Raw genomic sequence first — 17,709 nt, forward strand, 5'->3', positions numbered from 1 at the left:
AACAATTATAGTATCCTGCTCACTCGTTATTTAAACGTTCCTTGGTGTGACCAGGATTCTATGATTGTTTACTGTTTGTATTTGGGTCTTAGTTTGAGGTGTGCACTTTTGTATAGAGCTTTCCACAACTTGCACGATTGTCTAAAAACGTTGCAATCGGCAATAATGTCCAACATTCTTTTACATTTGAAAACGCATTGAGCAATGTTGGAAATGCGTCCATGTTTGAAAAGTTAGATATGAAGAAGCAAAAAGTATTTTTCAACGATGCTTCACCCGCAGTAGATCACCACCTTCCGAGAGAAAAAAGAACACGATCTGGTAGTATAAAGGTACTGTAAACGGACACAGAGGATAAACCCAGAGATTTCCGAGAACGTAATTCTCATGGGTTCATTTTCGAATAAAGTTCACCTACAGTCACAAGAAAAAATGTATCAAAATCTGTCAAAGTGAATTTTCTACAAACAAATTTACCTTTTATAACAGATTTTACATCAAGCTCGTATAACAAGTAGTAGTCAGTATGAGAAGGTGCAAAAACGAACTCAGCAAAGTGCGATTTTCAGTTACAGTGCATGTATCAGTGACCTGCAGTTCTCACTATGTGATCATAGCGAAGAATATATTTGTGATCAGTCCATTCAGATTTGCAGCAAAATGATGCGACCACCGTTTCGGTGTATCAAAAAAATGTGTCGATCCGGAGAATCGAACCTAAGACTTTTGACACATCGAACAGCGTCTTTGCCGTATCGGCCACTTCAGTTTTGACGAGTATGAAATGGTCATTGGATATAAGGGACCATCCACAAACCACGTGGACACTTTTTCGGGAATCTCAAACCCCCACCCCCCCCCCTCGTGGACAATTGTCCATACAAAAAAAACTTTTTTTATATGGAGCGTGGACAATTGCCATACAGAGCGAGTTGTGGCGCTATAACCATGGCAAAAGTGTCCAGGGCATTTGTGGAAATACAATGTCCCATCCCAGAGGTGCTCCCAACGATTAATTGCTATAACTAACAGGAACGTGAGCGGGGGATCCCCACGTTTCTTCCTCCCCTGTAGATTCAGAATTGCGTTGTTGTTTGAACATTCGTGCTCAAACTCAACCCACTTCAACGAATCATCTTTGCGGTAAACTTTACGCAGTTGGCCTGGCCGCTTTAACGTTTGTGATGTTTCAAAGCAATTTATTGCATGGGGCACTGCAATTGTTAATAATGACAAGAGGATGCTAGGCGTTAATCAACCTAAGGCATTTTCCAGGATGCCCTCGAAAGACTGGCTGCGCTAGGGTTAGATTAGATTAGATTAGATTAGATGGAGCGTGGACAATTGCCATACCCCCAAAGTGTCCGCGTGGTTGTCCCTAAGCCGCTCAATGAAATGAATTGTATCAATGAACTAATAAACACAATTTCGCGTTACCACGCAAGATCATTGGGAGCTATTTTTACAAACAAAAACAAAAACAAAAACAAAAACAAAAACAAAAACAAAAACAAAAACAAAAACAAAAACAAAAACAAAAACAAAAACAAAAACAAAAACAAAAACAAAAACAAAAACAAAAACAAAAACAAAAACAAAAACAAAAACAAAAACAAAAACAAAAACAAAAACAAAAACAAAAACAAAAACAAAAACAAAAACAAAAACAAAAACAAAAACAAAAACAAAAACAAAAACAAAAACAAAAACAAAAACAAAAACAAAAACAAAAAAAAAACAAAAACAAAAACAAAAACAAAAACAAAAACAAAAACAAAAACAAAAACAAAAACAAAAACAAAAACAAAAACAAAAACAAAAACAAAAACAAAAACAAAAACAAAAAAAAAAAAAAACAAAAACAAAAACAAAAACAAAAACAAAAACAAAAACAAAAACAAAAACAAAAACAAAAACAAAAACAAAAACAAAAACAAAAACAAAAACAAAAACAAAAACAAAAACAAAAACAAAAACAAAAACAAAAACAAAAACAAAAACAAAAACAAAAACAAAAACAAAAACAAAAACAAAAAAAAAAAAAAACAAAAACAAAAACAAAAACAAAAACAAAAACAAAAACAATTTTTGTATTTTTGTATTTTTGTATTTTTGTATTTTTGTATTTTTGTATTTTTATTTTTGTATTTTTGTATTTTTGTATTTTTGTATTTTTGTATTTTGTATTTTTGTATTTTTGTATTTTTGTATTTTGTATTTTTGTATTTTGTATTTTTGTATTTTTGTATTTTTGTATTTTTGTATTTTGTATTTTTGTATTTTTGTATTTTGTATTTTTGTATTTTTGTATTTTTGTATTTTGTATTTTTGTATTTTGTATTTTTGTATTTTTGTATTTTTATTTTTGTATTTTTGTATTTTTGTATTTTGTATTTTGTATTTTTGTATTTTTGTATTTTGTATTTTGTATTTTGTATTTTGTATTTTTGTATTTTGTATTTTGTATTTTTGTATTTTTGTATTTTGTATTTTTGTATTTTTGTATTTTTGTATTTTTGTATTTTGTATTTTGTATTTTGTATTTTTGTATTTTTATTTTTGTATTTTGTATTTTTGTATTTTGTATTTTTGTATTTTGTATTTTGTATTTTGTATTTTTGTATTTTGTATTTTGTATTTTTGTATTTTTGTATTTTTGTATTTTTGTATTTTGTATTTTTGTTTTTGTATTTTTATATTTTGTATTTTTGTATTTTGTATTTTTGTTTTTGTATTTTGTATTTTGTATTTTGTATTTTTGTATTTTGTATTTTGTATTTTTGTATTTTGTATTTTGTATTTTGTATTTTGTATTTTTGTATTTTGTATTTTTGTATTTTTGTATTTTGTATTTTGTATTTTGTATTTTTGTATTTTTGTATTTTTGTATTTTGTATTTTTGTATTTTTGTATTTTGTATTTTTGTATTTTTGTATTTTGTATTTTGTATTTTGTATTTTTGTATTTTTGTATTTTTGTATTTTTGTATTTTTGTATTTTTGTATTTTTGTATTTTTGTATTTTTGTATTTTTGTATTTTTGTATTTTTGTATTTTTATATTTTTGTATTTTTGTATTTTTGTATTTTTGTATTTTTGTATTTTTGTATTTTTGTATTTTTGTATTTTTGTATTTTTGTATTTTTGTATTTTTGTATTTTTGTATTTTTGTATTTTTGTATTTTTTTTTAATTTTTGTATTTTTGCATTTGTTAACATTAGTTGGGTAAAAATTGCCATTGAATCCACTTTGTAATGCCGGCCCCAATACACTTCAAGGTTGTTACCCATAGGGTTGGTTTTGGTTTTCGATAAACTTCTAGTTGCTTGAATTCCATTGAGTATTCTCTTCTTTGAAATGTTCAATTTTATTAAAAACAAGAAAAAATACTTTTTTGTTTTTTGTTTTGATGCCTCCTTCTGGAATAATTCCATATTTTGCCAGGTTTTAGTTTTAGCCGATTCCAAAATGGTTATATCGTTCCAAGGATGTTCACGAGTATTATGAATAAGCATGATTTCGAAAATGCCAAACTTGGATACTCGTATTGCGAAGCTGTAAAAAATATTTCAGGAACAACATATTTCGTTATATTTTGATCTTCACCAGGAAACCTGGAACCGGTCCCGAAATCGCCAGATCGGTCCAAAAATGATCACGAGTAAAATTTACACATATTGAAAAATAAAATGTGTTCCACGAACAACTTACCATCTCTTCCCGGAAACCCAATGTGTCCAGATCTACACCAATTTTTTCTTGAAAATATTGAATCAGTTGGAAATTTTGATATGCATATGACAATAATTACACCGACCAACTAAATTTGTGCACAGGCTCAACTCGAGATGGAGAAATATTTCATATCATCAATTGCAAGAAGAGCTATAATTCAATGTGCAACACCCATTTAAAATAATTACAGTAAAACTAAAAAAATGCGGTTCGTCTTTATCGTAACTTTTTTCTTTTTGTTTTGGAAAATACAAACAATGGTTACATGATGTATTTTTTATTGATCATCGTTTCTCCTTATAAAGTTTGTATGAGAGTTCTTCTTCGCTCTGGTAAAAAATAACGGACATCTCCTGTATGGTCTTAGATTCGATGCCAAACGGCACTCACTCGCACAAGTGGGAATGTATGAGAACCCTGTGCCTTGTCAATCGTTACGCTCCCGACCGGCATCGTGCATCACGCTGTCCGTCCAAGATCTATAGAAAATTGAGCACATGTCGCAAGGAGCAAATCCCAACACCTAACTGATGAGTCGCCCGGGTACAAGAATTTAGGAACCACCAAAGCTGCGGCTTCGCGTGCCGGATGATGGGGCTCACATGAGGACACTACTCACCCGCTTCTGTCTTAGGTTTCGTTATGATTTTCTCTCCGCATCTGAACTGAGAAGCCAATGTCACCAGCCACAAGGCCGCCGGAACCTGTCAAATAATATTTGCCATTTGTAGTGGCCACTCACGTGGTCCTGCTCAATACTGCGAGAACTACTGAACTACTCACCGCAGTAATATCGTCCAAGGATCGTCCGCTTGCGACCTGAAAGCACGCACGAACATGAATAAAAATAGACAACACTGAGCTCGAGAAGAAATTACCATGTAGAAACATTTCCTGCATGTACACTTGTATCCCGAAGAACTTCCAGGGTTTGGAACCTCCATTATCGGAGGGCGCGGACATAATCTGGAACTTCCCCAAAAATCATTTCCAACCACTTTGGAGGTAAACAATCTGATCATAAACACACGAGAAATAAAACAAATGTGGTGCATCCATGGTTACTGCGTCGCGACGCCACCCGTTGACAGAGGGAAAATCAACAACAATCAGTGGTTCTAAAATGGTGGAGTCAATGTATGAAAATATGAAATCTTCCTTCGTTTGAACAGCTTTTTCTGCAACGCAGTTGAATGAATCAACATTTTTATTTCGTCTGTACCTCCGTAAGATTTTGACGATTCTAATAAGCCTAAACATGTCTAAGAAAAAATGTACCGATTTGTAGACACCTACATTCTACTCCAATTTCAACCAAAAATAGCGCAATTTTTCCAATTTCAACAACAGGTTTCAAACAGAAAGAATGCTCAAATCTCTTCATGCAACCATTCTACATGTTCAAAATTGATTAATTTAGGAGACCCGACGTTTTCAAAGCATTTCATTCAGCCATTTTTGAGTTCTGGGGTCAAACGTGGAAGAAAAGCCCGTATCAGATTTTCCGCCTCCGGTGGTCTCTTAAGTTCAGAGTTACATCTGTATTCCAAGAGCACTTAACTCATTTGATGTAGCGCTGTTTGTCATCAACTGTAGATTGCATACAACAAGGCAGTTCGTTTCAACATTTATTCTATGCAACATTTGTCTTCCTTCCACTATGATACAACAAGCTATCTTCCGCTACTCTCCGCTAGGCGCCACTAGCATGTACAAAGATTTCAAATTATGGTAAACTTTCAAAACGGACTGCAAAAACTGCGTTCGAACACGTTGCGTGGCAGTGGTCGGTCTTGTTTAGCCGCTTCCGGCTCTCAATACTTCTTCCCAAAGTCAAAATCGTCGTCAAAGTTGTGGTCATGATCGTTGAAGCCCGAATCGATGTACCGCCGGTGCACCGGACTGGAACTCAACGGCCGGCAGCCGGAGGACGCCGTCGTCGGCGGCGGTGGCAGGTCATCGTACCGGGAACAGTGGTGGTCACTGCCGGCCGTACCCAGCGGCGAGGCGGACCCGTAACGGCGACCCAGGCAGGTACAGTTGTGGTGGGACGCGCAAACCGACTGCAATTTGTGGAGCAACTCCGAGTCGGGACTGTCCCGCAGGTGGAGCAGTTTGGCCACCGACGTCCGGAACGCTTGCAGCTGGGACAGTCGGTGGTTGGTGTCCGCCAGTTGGGACTTGACGCGGGCTAGTTCCTCGCGGAGGTGCTACAAAAAGGAAGACTTGAAGTAACTAACCCCAAAATTCGTTTAAATAGTCTACTCACCGAAAGGGCGTGCTCGTCGCGAACCCTCCGGTCGTGGGAGCTCTCCACCGCGGACCGCGCCCGGGACTTGTACGCGGCCAGTTGGGCCACCAGCCGTTCGCGTTCGTTTTCCAGCTCGCACAGCCGGGCCTGCAGTTCGTCGCACTTGCGGGCCCGTTCCAGGGCGGTGATTTTGTAGTCCGAGGCTTCATTGAGCTGGGTTTTCACCTCCACGAGTTGGGCTTTCACCTCGGCGAGCTGCTGAGCGGTTCGTTCGGCGTTTTTGGAGTTTTTCCGCGCCCGGTGGACGGCTTCGTCGCGTTCGGTCTGGAAGATGAAGGGGGAAAACAACTTTAAACATGAGAAATTTTGAGAAAATCCTGACAGAAATGATTTAAATAAATTTCACTTCCCAAACACAGATATCAACTTTAAGTTATACAGAATCAAATTAAATATCTGTCTTCAGTTTTTCCATAGGGTTTGATGTAAGTATAGGAAGTGAAGGAAATATACTATGTAAAGAATCAATAGTAAAAGAAAGATAGTAAATTATGAAGTAGATAAAGAAATGAACAACAGTTAATAAATAACAACAACAAGCTTAGATTGTATTGAGGGCAATTTACAGGGAAGATGAGAAATTATTCAAATAGATAAATAAAGAAAAGGGTCATGATAAACAAAATTGACATCGCTGCCAAATTAAGGGAAAGCAGACAGTTTGTTACAGCAGCATCAATTGGTAAAAAAGAGTGGAAAAGCGTTGAGAAATAAGAGAATCAAATAAGTTAAATCGAAATCAAATGGAGGATAGTAAACCGAAGCCGTTTTATAAAATCAGTGAAACAAAGTAAACAGAAGATAGCTGTTAGCTGAAATGGAAAGTAGAGAAACCCCGTTCTGCAATGCTCAGGTACATCCACAGCAGTTGACTCAACATACTGCGAATCAAAACAATACCGTCTACAATGACAAATTACTTCCCTTTCCCACATTGACGTGCCCCTTTCTTCTAGCCGTCTCTACTCTGACCCTCGCTGGTCAAAGGTTTACGATTCGTTTCCACAGGCCACCAGCTAGGTTACACTTTGTCATCATGATGACTAAACCAAGCCAACGTGGAGGTAAGAAAATAGGACACATGCAAGGAACCACGGCCATGCTGTTTTGTCCAAACAGCACTACGGATGTAGTTGGGCTCCTTCCGGGATGTTCCTCGCCTGGGTGTCAACCGACGAGTATCATCAGTATCATGCACCCTTGGCCTGCAGAATCAAATTACACATCTGTCTTCAGTTTCTCAACAATATCGGAGTCAACGACGAAGATAGCGTCTTCTTCCATTTTTTTCCCTGGCTCAACGTTGATTTCTTAATGAACGACCAGACGAACTACGTTTAGCGCGCTCTAAGCGACCATATGACACAGCGGCATGTATTTGTTTGCACTTTCGTCGAAATCGCTCTCGACCCACCTCGGTCGAGCCTCTTGATTGTCGCTACACGATCTTTTAGCAGAACATAGTACTTGGCTTTCCAGATTCATTTGGTAGATTGCCTAAACCGACTTACTTAATATCTTTCTTCGATTGTTGATAATCATATACTTCGTATTGAAAGTACGTGAAAATATTCAAATCGCGAAATTTTGATGAAATTATTAATGAAATTTCATTTAAAAAATACAGGATACCGTATTTATATAACTACACTGAAACCCCAACATATGTCAAACAAACGAAGTCACTTTTTAGTTTGACACCGTCTTTACACAAAGCTCACACTTACTACCAAACGTTTTGTTTGCTAGTTTGTGTGAGTCCCGTGTAAAAAGTGACAATTCGTCACTTTTTAGTTTGACTTTGTCAAACCAACGGGATACAAACTAAACAAGTGTCAAACAAAAAAGTGACCAACCACCGTGGGTTGAATGTACTCAAATTTATAATTAAATTAATCTTATTGAAGACAGGCTCAGCCAGTCCGTTCTCCGGGGAAATCGGAGCGGTTACTGCAACGCCAAGAAGGTCTACGTCTGCCGGAACTGAAAGCATAGTCTTATGGTTATGTCTCTGACATAACTATCTTGTAATTTTTGTGTACACAAATTTGACAAAATAAAAAAAATAAAATGAAATGGCATGTAAAATGATAATCAATGATATTGTTGTCCATACTTGCAGCATCGTCTTTCCCCTGGCGTTATCCTCGAGCAGTGCGATCTTCCGCCGGAGCAGCTCCAGGTGCAGATCCCGGCGCTGAACCTGCTCCCGGAGCACGCGAACGCGGCGCTGCAAGTTGTACAGTGCGGAACTCTGTGAATGAGGCGGGTGTTGGGTGATCTTGTTAAGGATTATGAATGGCGATGTTAGAAATTACTTCTTTCAATGGTAAATCCGTACAGGAACGTTCGCGCCTCAGCTTTGGCAACTGGCTATGATTGTGGTGGTGGTTGGCGTGGTGGTGAGAATGAGAGTGCGTGTGTTGGTTTGACAGTTCCCAGCAGCTCTGAATGATGGAATGAGAACAATAGAAATGTAATTTTTTATGGAGGATTTCTGAAAGCATGTGTTAGCGAAATCAAAACCGCGTTCTTTTTTCAGAATTGAAATTACCACTTCAAGGTAGTATTCCACTGCGGGAAACTTTCTTTGTAAACTTTTCAAAACACACTTTTGACAATAGTCTCACATTTGTCAACTCACCTTATCACAGATCCCATGCACGTGGTGCTCGTGGTGGGTGGCCAAACGCTCGGCCCGCTCCAGCAGTGTCTCGCCGAGGATCGTGGTGTCACTCCCGGGTGCCGGCGGTTCCGAGCACTCGCTCCAACTGAGAGCCCGGGCTAACCGGACCAGATATTCACTTAGCTGAAATTGAGAGACAATTAATCTTAATTTTATCATAAGGAACAAACCAACAATAACTTACGGTAATATGTTCCGCCCGGAAGTGCTGCAGCTCGTGGCAGGCCTTTTCCAGCCGCTCTTCGACACTGAGCCGGTGCTGCTCCTCTGTTTTCAACTGACAGGTCGTGCGTTCCTGGTGCTCACGATGACGGGATGCTTCCTGGTGAAGTTGTTCCTTCAGTTGGGCGGTTTGCTGGAAGTTCACCACGTGTAAGTTCAAAGAACGTGTGGATCATCCCCCAGTACTTACATCATGCAGAGACTGATTGTGGTTGGTAATCTCGCGAACCTTGTCGCGGATATTGTTCTCGCAGGGTTCGTTAACCCCAACGATCGTCGCCAGCGTCCGCAAAAACTGCAACCGTTCCGTCTGCAACCGATCGTAGCTGTTCTGCAACCGACAGCACCGTGACTCGAACCCTCGGAGTTCCTCTAAAATAAGAAATGCAAATTACTCAATGGCCCACAACAACTCACACGCCCCACTTACCCCTCAGCTTATCCCCGGTGACCTCGCTCTCCGCCAGCCGATCCCGCGTCACCTGCAGATCCCGTTCCGCTTGTCGGCAGCGACCTTCTAGTCCCTGGGACAGCGACTGCAATCCCTCGATCTGGGTCTGCAGCCGGGTCTTCTCCGCCGAGGCGCTCGTCTTGGTTGTGATGAGTTCCGCCTCGGTCGAGGTCAGATGCTCGCAAGCTCCGGCCAGTTTTGTCCGCAACCGCTGCAGTTCCGCCACCGTCTCCCCAGCCTTCCCCAGAACACATTCCGGCGTCAGGTGCGAACCGTCGCAAACGTCAATGCCCAAGCAGAGGCACAACCTCCGCACCAGGTCCTGCAGGTGGGCCCTCGCCTGGTCCCGGTGACCTTCCTCTTTGCTCAGTTCGCACTCCAACCGGCGCGTCTTCGCGCACAGCTCCTTGATCTTGTCCTCCATATGTTTCTTGTCCCTATTCAGCGTCCCCACGACGTTCTCCGTCCGGCTGTGGAGGTTCTTCTCGCGGGACTCCGACGCTCCCAGCCGTTGCTGAAGCGAGCTGATCAGCGACGTCTGGCGCGCGCTCTGGGCTCGCAGCGCTTCGCATTCGTTTTCCTTGGCACACAGCGAACTCTTCACGTCGGACAGCTCCGCCATCAGGCGGTCCCGTTTGTAGGTGGACGCGGCCAGTTCGCTGCGCAGCGTTGTGGCCAGGTCGATCGAGTGCGCCAGGTGATCGCTGCTGCATCCTGGATCGGGCTGTGGAAAAGTAGCAAAATGAATAAGAAAATATTTTAATTTTTAATAAATAAAAATCTAAGCAATGTTATTTTATAAATATAAAGATTTCGTGTCAAAAAATGTGTAATTTTACATCAGGAACTGATGAAATGTTTTAGCTTCAGTTGAATTTCACATATTTACAGTTTTTAGGCAAATTACCGAAAAAGAAGTAATATTCATCCAACCAAATTTTCAACCTCAAAAATGAAACTTTTCTTCTATGTTTCCAGAATGTATTCCAGTTTGAGATTTGTTCAGAGGGCAACATGCGCCCCTAATGAAAAACTGTGATTTTTATGCCATAACAGCATTTTTGTGAAAGATTTTTATTAGATGCTTTAAAAATGGGATAAATTTTGCCTGAATAGTGCCCACCTACTCCACTTGAACAGTTAAATATTGGAAGGTTGAACATTTTGATGTTGCATATGACCTATTTTGAGCGTAATTTTTTACAAAATATAGATAAAAGAGTGAAAGGATTTACCCAGTTCACCAATGCAAAATAACAAAAAAAAATTACACAAGATCTGTCAAAATTCCCAGCTTTAATTTTTGTTTGACGGATGATTTTTTTTGCAAATGAACCTCGAGAGAATAGTTCTATTGCCCATCTCGAGCTGTGTTCTCTGCGTCCGTGAATGGTACCACTATTCTCTCGACTCGAGACCATCATTCTCTCGGACTAGCGCTGCCAGTTTTGGGTGTGCCGTCATTTTTTTACTGTGTAACAGCAGTAAAAAAAAATAAAAACATTAAAAAAAACAAGGAACCAATACATTTTTCGATTCATTAGGAAAAATTAAGTAAACAACAAATAAAATCATGGTAATATTAAAAATATAGTGTCGGAAAAAATTGTTTTTTTTAATTATGAAATTTCACTTGTTTTTCATGAATTGATGTAAAAGTACATCGGAAAAGAAGTGATATTTCATCACGGACGAACGGACATGACATCAGGAACAAATTTTCTTCAAATTTCTTAAACAAACTTTCTTTTGTGCCATCTACATTCAAGTTGTCGAAGTAGCATCGCACGAATAAGCATGATTACTCAAAATGTCTTATGCAATAATTAATTAAAACATTTAGCATTAGTATGGTGCTAGAAGGGACCATCCATAAACCACGTGGACACTTTAGGGGAGGGGGGGGGGTATGGCGATTGTCCACGATCCATACAAAAAAGTTTTTTTGGTATGGTCAATTGTCCACGAGGGGGGGGGGGGGTAAGAGATTCCCAAAAAAGTGTCCACGTGGTTTATGGATGGTCCCGCAACGGTTTTTTGCCATTAAGTTTGTCTTTTGCCGAAAATTTTAGAAAAATTGTATCAAATATAAATTTATACGACCATTTAAAAAAATACCCATGAGTCTGCATCATCAGCTGGCTTTGTTTACGTTTTAAACCACGTGGCGCGAAGTTTTTGACAGAAGCGATCTCGCTTGCGCAGGTTTTCGCCAAGAAGAAGTAGAAGAAAACCTGCTTCACTTTTTGAAACCCCGTGTCATGTCCGTTCGTCCGTGATTTCATCATCACATTTTTTAAACTTTAGAAATCCAACTTTTTTACTGTTAAACTGTTCGAATGTTTGACAAAGTTTATGTCACCCCACTTAAAAATCTGCAAAAAATAGGGAGCAAAAAAATAAAAAAAAAACTTTAAAATTTTGATTAAAATAGAAGTCTAATCAACTGGAAACAAATTGAAATGCATTTTTCTGCTATTAAAATAATATTTAGCATGTTTGGGCTCGATAGAAAAATATTTAAAATTTTTGTGAAATTTCAATGCCAGTACCCCAAAAAGTATTATTTTTCTCAAAAAATACAATGTTAATCAAAACTAAGATACTTCGAAAACAAATAATTGCAAAACATCTGATTGGCTTCCAATTTAAAAAAAATCATTCTTGAAAAATGCAAAAAAAATCAAGTATCATAAGATATTAAATTAAAAATTATTGACCTCATAAATTTGCTGAAAAGTAAGAAAATTAAAAAAAAAATCGTGATTAGATCATCCGAAGGCTCATTCAAATCTTGCGATAATCGACTTTCGAATAATCAAGTCTGGACTGTAATGCAATGTTAAAAATGAAGCATTTCATAAACAATCTTATACTCACGTGGTGATGGTGATGAACTGGAGAATGGTGATGTTTTGGCATTACCTAGGTGTGAAAGGAGAGAAAATAAAACTTCAACAGTAAAACTTTGCATTTCGATCAGAAAGTTCTTTAACGACTTTTCCGTTTACATTTCCTTCGCTCAAAAAATCTAAAACTAAAACGCACGTTTCCTGAACACCACAATCTGGAGTGATTTCTAATTCGCGATAATGCAACTTCAAACCGCATTTCTTCCAGCAGCTGTTATCGGAAAACACATTTTCAGCACCACAGCACAGCAATCTTTTCGCACCCTGTTTCTGGCCTTGCACATTGTAGGAAAAGCAAAGTTGGGGCAGCACCCAGTTTTCCCAGTCAGTGTCGGAGGAGCACGTGGAAAATATAGGTTAACAGCAGCGCACCTGAACGGTTGAAAGGCGTTTTGAGGCTAGTAAAAAACGCGCTGGTTTTGGCTTTAGGGAAAGCATTCAATGCTGCTCCAATTGGACGGGGAAAACAAGGACGATGCTGCTATCCAGAACTGTGTGAAGGATGGGTTTATGGGCGCCCAATAATGGTGGGAAATAAGGTCAGTTCTTTTCAGCATGGAATCGACAAGCCCTCATTGTATTCACCAGTATTCATCGATTCGACATACGGGAAATTCGAGTTTTATACGCGATATTTCCAATTTCACTTTTGTTTCGTGGAGAACTGACTATGAATTTCAATCACTATATGACTGATTTTTTGGCTCCTGAGGAAGTCGGAAAGATAGTCGGAAAGTTTAACGTTAAAATGCATTTTCATTTCTTTACAATTGATTTAATCATATTTTGCTATTAAAATTTTTTTTTTTTGAAATTTTGTTTTGTTAAGAACTTTAAGGGCTTAAAAAATGCACTCTCCATATAATTTTTTATACAATAGAGATTTAGAAATGATTTAGTTTGATAGGTTGTTCCAGAAAAATTAAAACTAAAATGTAATTTTCTTAGCAAATATTTGTACGATTTTCAAAGTCTCAAAATGAAAAAAAAAAAAAACAGAAATATATTTAGAAATGGTTCTTGCACATTTTCAATATTTTTGAGAATTTGTTTTGTATGTATTATCATTTTGAATTTTGTTTTGTCCATACTTCTCTGTGACTTAAAAGTTGCCTTTTTCGGAACTCTCAAAAATAACAAACAAGGAAAAATATTAATCATGGACTTGGAAATTTTACTTTCTGTGGAAAAAGTTAGCAAAAAACGAGTGAATTTGCTACCAAAAAATTTTAAGCCCACTATATCTCTCTCCAATTAAATTAGGTAATGAACAAATGTAATGTTTAGTTAACGATTTAAATTCATCAGATTAACTGTTTTTGTTCGAAAAAGAAATTCGAATCAATGTTATTTTGATAAACGAAAATTTGTTCAGCGTCTATTATTCTTACAGAAGATGTTTATTTTCCTGCGATAATCCTTCAGTTTTAATCCTTTGGTATGAGGTATAACATTAAACTACTAGTTAAACAATGTTTCGTTACACAAACACAAATAACACATTAACTCCAACAACTTTTCACCAACCCAACACCAATCACTCAAACTGATATCCAAATCCAGCAACTATCCAAAATCCGCAACCGTATCCATCGTGGTTCACTCAAAACTAATTCACCGAGTAACGTCCCGAAAGCCTTCAAGTCCTGCTGACGAGCTTCGTTCCTGCTGGCATGGTATCCGTGCCAAAGTGGTGCAAAAGTTTGATTCACGATATCGGAATTTCACCCAACACAAACAACACCGTTTGGTAGAACATTGCTTCACATGCAACTAACCACCAATACTACCATTGAAAACAGGATACAAAAACAAGTACACAGCTGAAATTATAAGTAATGCATTTTTTTTCTTTCTTTCTTTCAGAGCCACAGAAATAACCCAAAACACGCAGCACTCAATTGTGGTGGGAAAATTTCACTTCCTGTTTGGCGCACCCGAAATTTCTAACAAATATTTGGATCATCGCAAATAAATCAATAATGTTGGGAATATAACGAACAGGTTCATAAAATTATTTGACTGGATCACAAAGCATTTCTAAGTTTTTTTAGTTTATTTAATCAAAACAATTCGTAAATCGTAAACAATTGTCTGTTAAAATATTAAAAATATAAGTCCTTTTCATAAACCATGAAAAAGTTCACCCAGCAAGTTATGCTAGGGAATGGGAAGTTTCACAAAGAGAAATAAAACAGGATAAACAAAAATGTAATCGTTATGGTAACGTTTAGGCTGGAAAAGAAAACACTATGTTGGAGGACACACCAACACACACCATGCTATGCTGCAGGATCATTACAAATTATGTTGTTTCGCAAGGATTATTGATTGATGTTTCATGTTGTATCAGAGCTATTTGTTATCAGTTTTTAAATATCTTTTTCTCAGCTTTACAAATATTTTTTTTTTCAAAATCGGGCAAACATGTGCACTAATTTAAAAAAATTAAAAACTGCGACTATTTTTCAAAAAGTCACCTAAAATTGGATTTAACATGAAAACGGTGCACTTTATCAAAATTTCACTCAAGTACTTTTTGATTGCAAATTTGATTTTAAATCGAAAAATGAAGTTATATTTTTTTGCGACCCATATTTCGATTTTTTGAAAAAATCAGTATGGATTAAAAAATAAATAACTCGGTGAAAGATTTGTTGCACAACCTGGAAATTTCTGAAATGTTGGCATTTGATGACCTCTAAAACATATCAAAAAATGAAAAAAATTAAAAATGGTGTTTTTTGCAAATCAAATTTTAGTGACAAAACGTTAAATAAAAAATCACCATTTTTTTACCGTGTATCATATTTTTTCAGTGTAGTCCTTATCCATACTTTGCTGAAGACACCAAATCGATCAAAAAATTCCTTCAAAGATACAGATTTTTGAATTTTCATACATCTTTTTTGTATGGACAGCTGCCAAATTTGTATGGAAAATTATAGGGACAAACTAATAACGCAAAATGGCTTATCACTCAAATTGCCGTTTTCACTTTATATCCGAAGAAAAGGTGATTTTTGAAGGGATGTTCAAATTACCTCCACTGTCCATATTACCCCAAACTCCACTATGTGTAAAACAATCATTTTTTAATTTTTATTTTATTTCAAGTGGTTTAAGGAGACTTAAAAAAATCAATTGTTTTTCTTTTCAGTAAAATGAACAATTTTTATGAAACAGTCATTAAAGGCTCAACTTAAGGTTACCATTGTTATTTATGCTAAAAAAGATTTTAAATTGTGTTCATGCTTAACTTTTTTTTCAATCGGCTGATTTCCTCTGCAATTTTCATTTTTGGTCCTTGTAACAAGAACGAAAAATAAAGCGGAAGAATTTTTTTTTTTTGAAAAACGTAGATTGCAAAAAATAACTTTGTCAACACCAGCACTGCCCCTGATCGCATAAATGTCCCATATGCATTTTCATCACTTTTGCGTTATTGATGCAGTTTGGTTCAAAATCGTGTGATCTTTCAGAAAAGCTTATAACAACCAGTACTTTGTTCTATAAATTAGGAGGAAATCCAGTTTTTTTGCGAAAACTAAACACGTAGCCTTATGTGTGGGACAAACTTCAAATGCGTTTTTCTCAGCTTGCTGTTTTTGCATATGGGACATTTATGCGAACATGGGCAGAGCACTGTTAGCTATAAATTAATAAAAAAAATCTTCCATTTAGATAAGAAATTACTGAAAATCAATAAATTCATATTATATTTATTCTATATATTTCTTTCTAAAGTCATCGTCAAAACGTAACCTTTCGATTGGTGTATCGACCAGCTGTAAAGTTGGCATTTAATTTTACACGTTTTATAAGAAAACATAAAAGCAACACATTGTGCTGAAATCCACAATTTTGAAACACTGGTTTCTTAGAGATGGACATTTGAAATTTGACCCAAAATATATATTTTCCGAAAAAAGATGGCTTCCATGCCAATTTGGCCAAGTCCGTAAAAAATGTAATGTAAAATTCAAAAAGATAACTTTTGAAATCTTTTAACGACGATTTGCACAGAAAATTTGTGTAAAATCGCATGCAAAAGCATGGTCAGAGAAAATAATCTTTAATTAATATTTGAATTTATGTTTGAATGAATGCTTGAATGAATGCGAATACTCGTGGTTTTTTAATAATGTTGTTTTACCTTTTTAAATATCCCACTCCATTTCTACACAGTTGAACTGACATAATTTCTGAAGCAACATTTGAAAGGGGCGCATAAGCATTTTGACAGCTGGAACTATTTTGCAAATTCCGAGACAAAAGGGAAAAAACAAAACCTGCACAGTTGTGCAGACCAGCTACCTTGTTGTCTTGGATTTTACATAATAGCTCTAGCTGTCAACATCAGGGGGGCGACATCTATATCTCACTACAGGCAGCTCGCCCGCAGCCAACACAAGCTGTCAACTTCGGCACCAGAACAAAAGAACAGCTGTTCGTTACGGAACCAAAACAAAGCAACTGCGCACTGTAAAAAAAAGTACAAAAACTTCAGGCATAAAATGGAAATAAAGTAATTTTTGTTTTTATGTAAAATTTTACCACAAGGTACTTTTAATAGGTAGTGTATGTTTTTGAGGTGATTTTTATCAATTTATTTGCAAAATAAACCACTCAAGCTGGAATTATTAAGCACACATCGGGCCGATGACCTCATTTAATGTTGTACTTTTATCACATGAAACGTTTAACTTAACTACTGTGTAATTTGACTTCTACTACAGTAATTCTTATAAAATAATAATTTTACCTTAACTCGTTTAAATTAAAATACTTGAATCTTACCCCGCCCTGAAGAACGTTTGAATGTTATTGTCAAATAAATCATGTGAAGAAAGTTTTACCTCATCCGCACCACACAAAACGTCAAAAATCTCCCAGTCTTGTTGAGTGTTTCCAGTTTTCTCTTCTGATCTTTTCTTCGACATTTTCTCTTTTAAAGATATAACCCAACTCTTTCTATTAGCACCAATATTTCACTCTCAACTTCGTCCACAACGACCACATCCAAATGACTGTCACTTTTACTTATCTCATAGCTTAAATCCAACTTCTTCACGGCCAAAAATAATACTGATTTATTCACTGATTGCAAACTTTTTTTTGTGTTCACTCCGCCAAGGAATTGAGCGCGCGCGCGTTTTCCACGCCAAGGACGCCGGACTGCGACTGAAATTTTACAACCTCCAAAAGACTGCATAAAGCATGGAGTTCAAACAACCCCTTTTGAAAATCGTCTTCTTTTTTTCAAACAAACTTGCCGTCCTTCCGTCGAGGGAGTTAATTCATTAACGTTGAACTTTGTCCAAGTCACCACCACGCGTGAATACCACGAGTGTGGGAGTGTATGTTATTTGTGTGGGGAAGTTCTGCACAA

General features: G+C 36.9%; 1 protein-coding gene across 2 annotated transcripts; it reads right to left on the reverse strand.

Moving 5' to 3' along the window:
• Positions 1-5,350: 5,350 nt before the first annotated feature.
• LOC6041071 (coiled-coil domain-containing protein 170) lies at positions 5,351-17,377 on the reverse strand. 2 transcript variants are annotated; one of them, XM_038255662.1, is made up of 10 exons: positions 17,177-17,377; positions 12,286-12,330; positions 9,385-10,129; positions 9,145-9,326; positions 8,917-9,087; positions 8,691-8,855; positions 8,365-8,493; positions 8,163-8,300; positions 6,005-6,310; positions 5,351-5,945 (listed from the first exon to the last, which is right to left on the reverse strand). In XM_038255662.1, the coding sequence occupies exons 1-10, from the start codon at positions 17,258-17,260 to the stop codon at positions 5,550-5,552; spliced, it is 2,361 nt and encodes a 786-aa protein (XP_038111590.1). In that variant the 5' UTR covers positions 17,261-17,377; the 3' UTR covers positions 5,351-5,549. The 2 variants fall into 2 exon arrangements, with proteins under 2 accessions (XP_038111590.1, XP_038111592.1); XM_038255664.1 differs by lacking the exon at positions 17,177-17,377 and adding an exon at positions 13,709-14,008.
• Between the last annotated feature and the right edge of the window lie 332 nt (positions 17,378-17,709).

This window comes from Culex quinquefasciatus, chromosome 2 (assembly GCF_015732765.1).
Source record: "Culex quinquefasciatus strain JHB chromosome 2, VPISU_Cqui_1.0_pri_paternal, whole genome shotgun sequence".
In the NCBI taxonomy this organism is placed as follows: domain Eukaryota; kingdom Metazoa; phylum Arthropoda; class Insecta; order Diptera; family Culicidae; genus Culex; species Culex quinquefasciatus.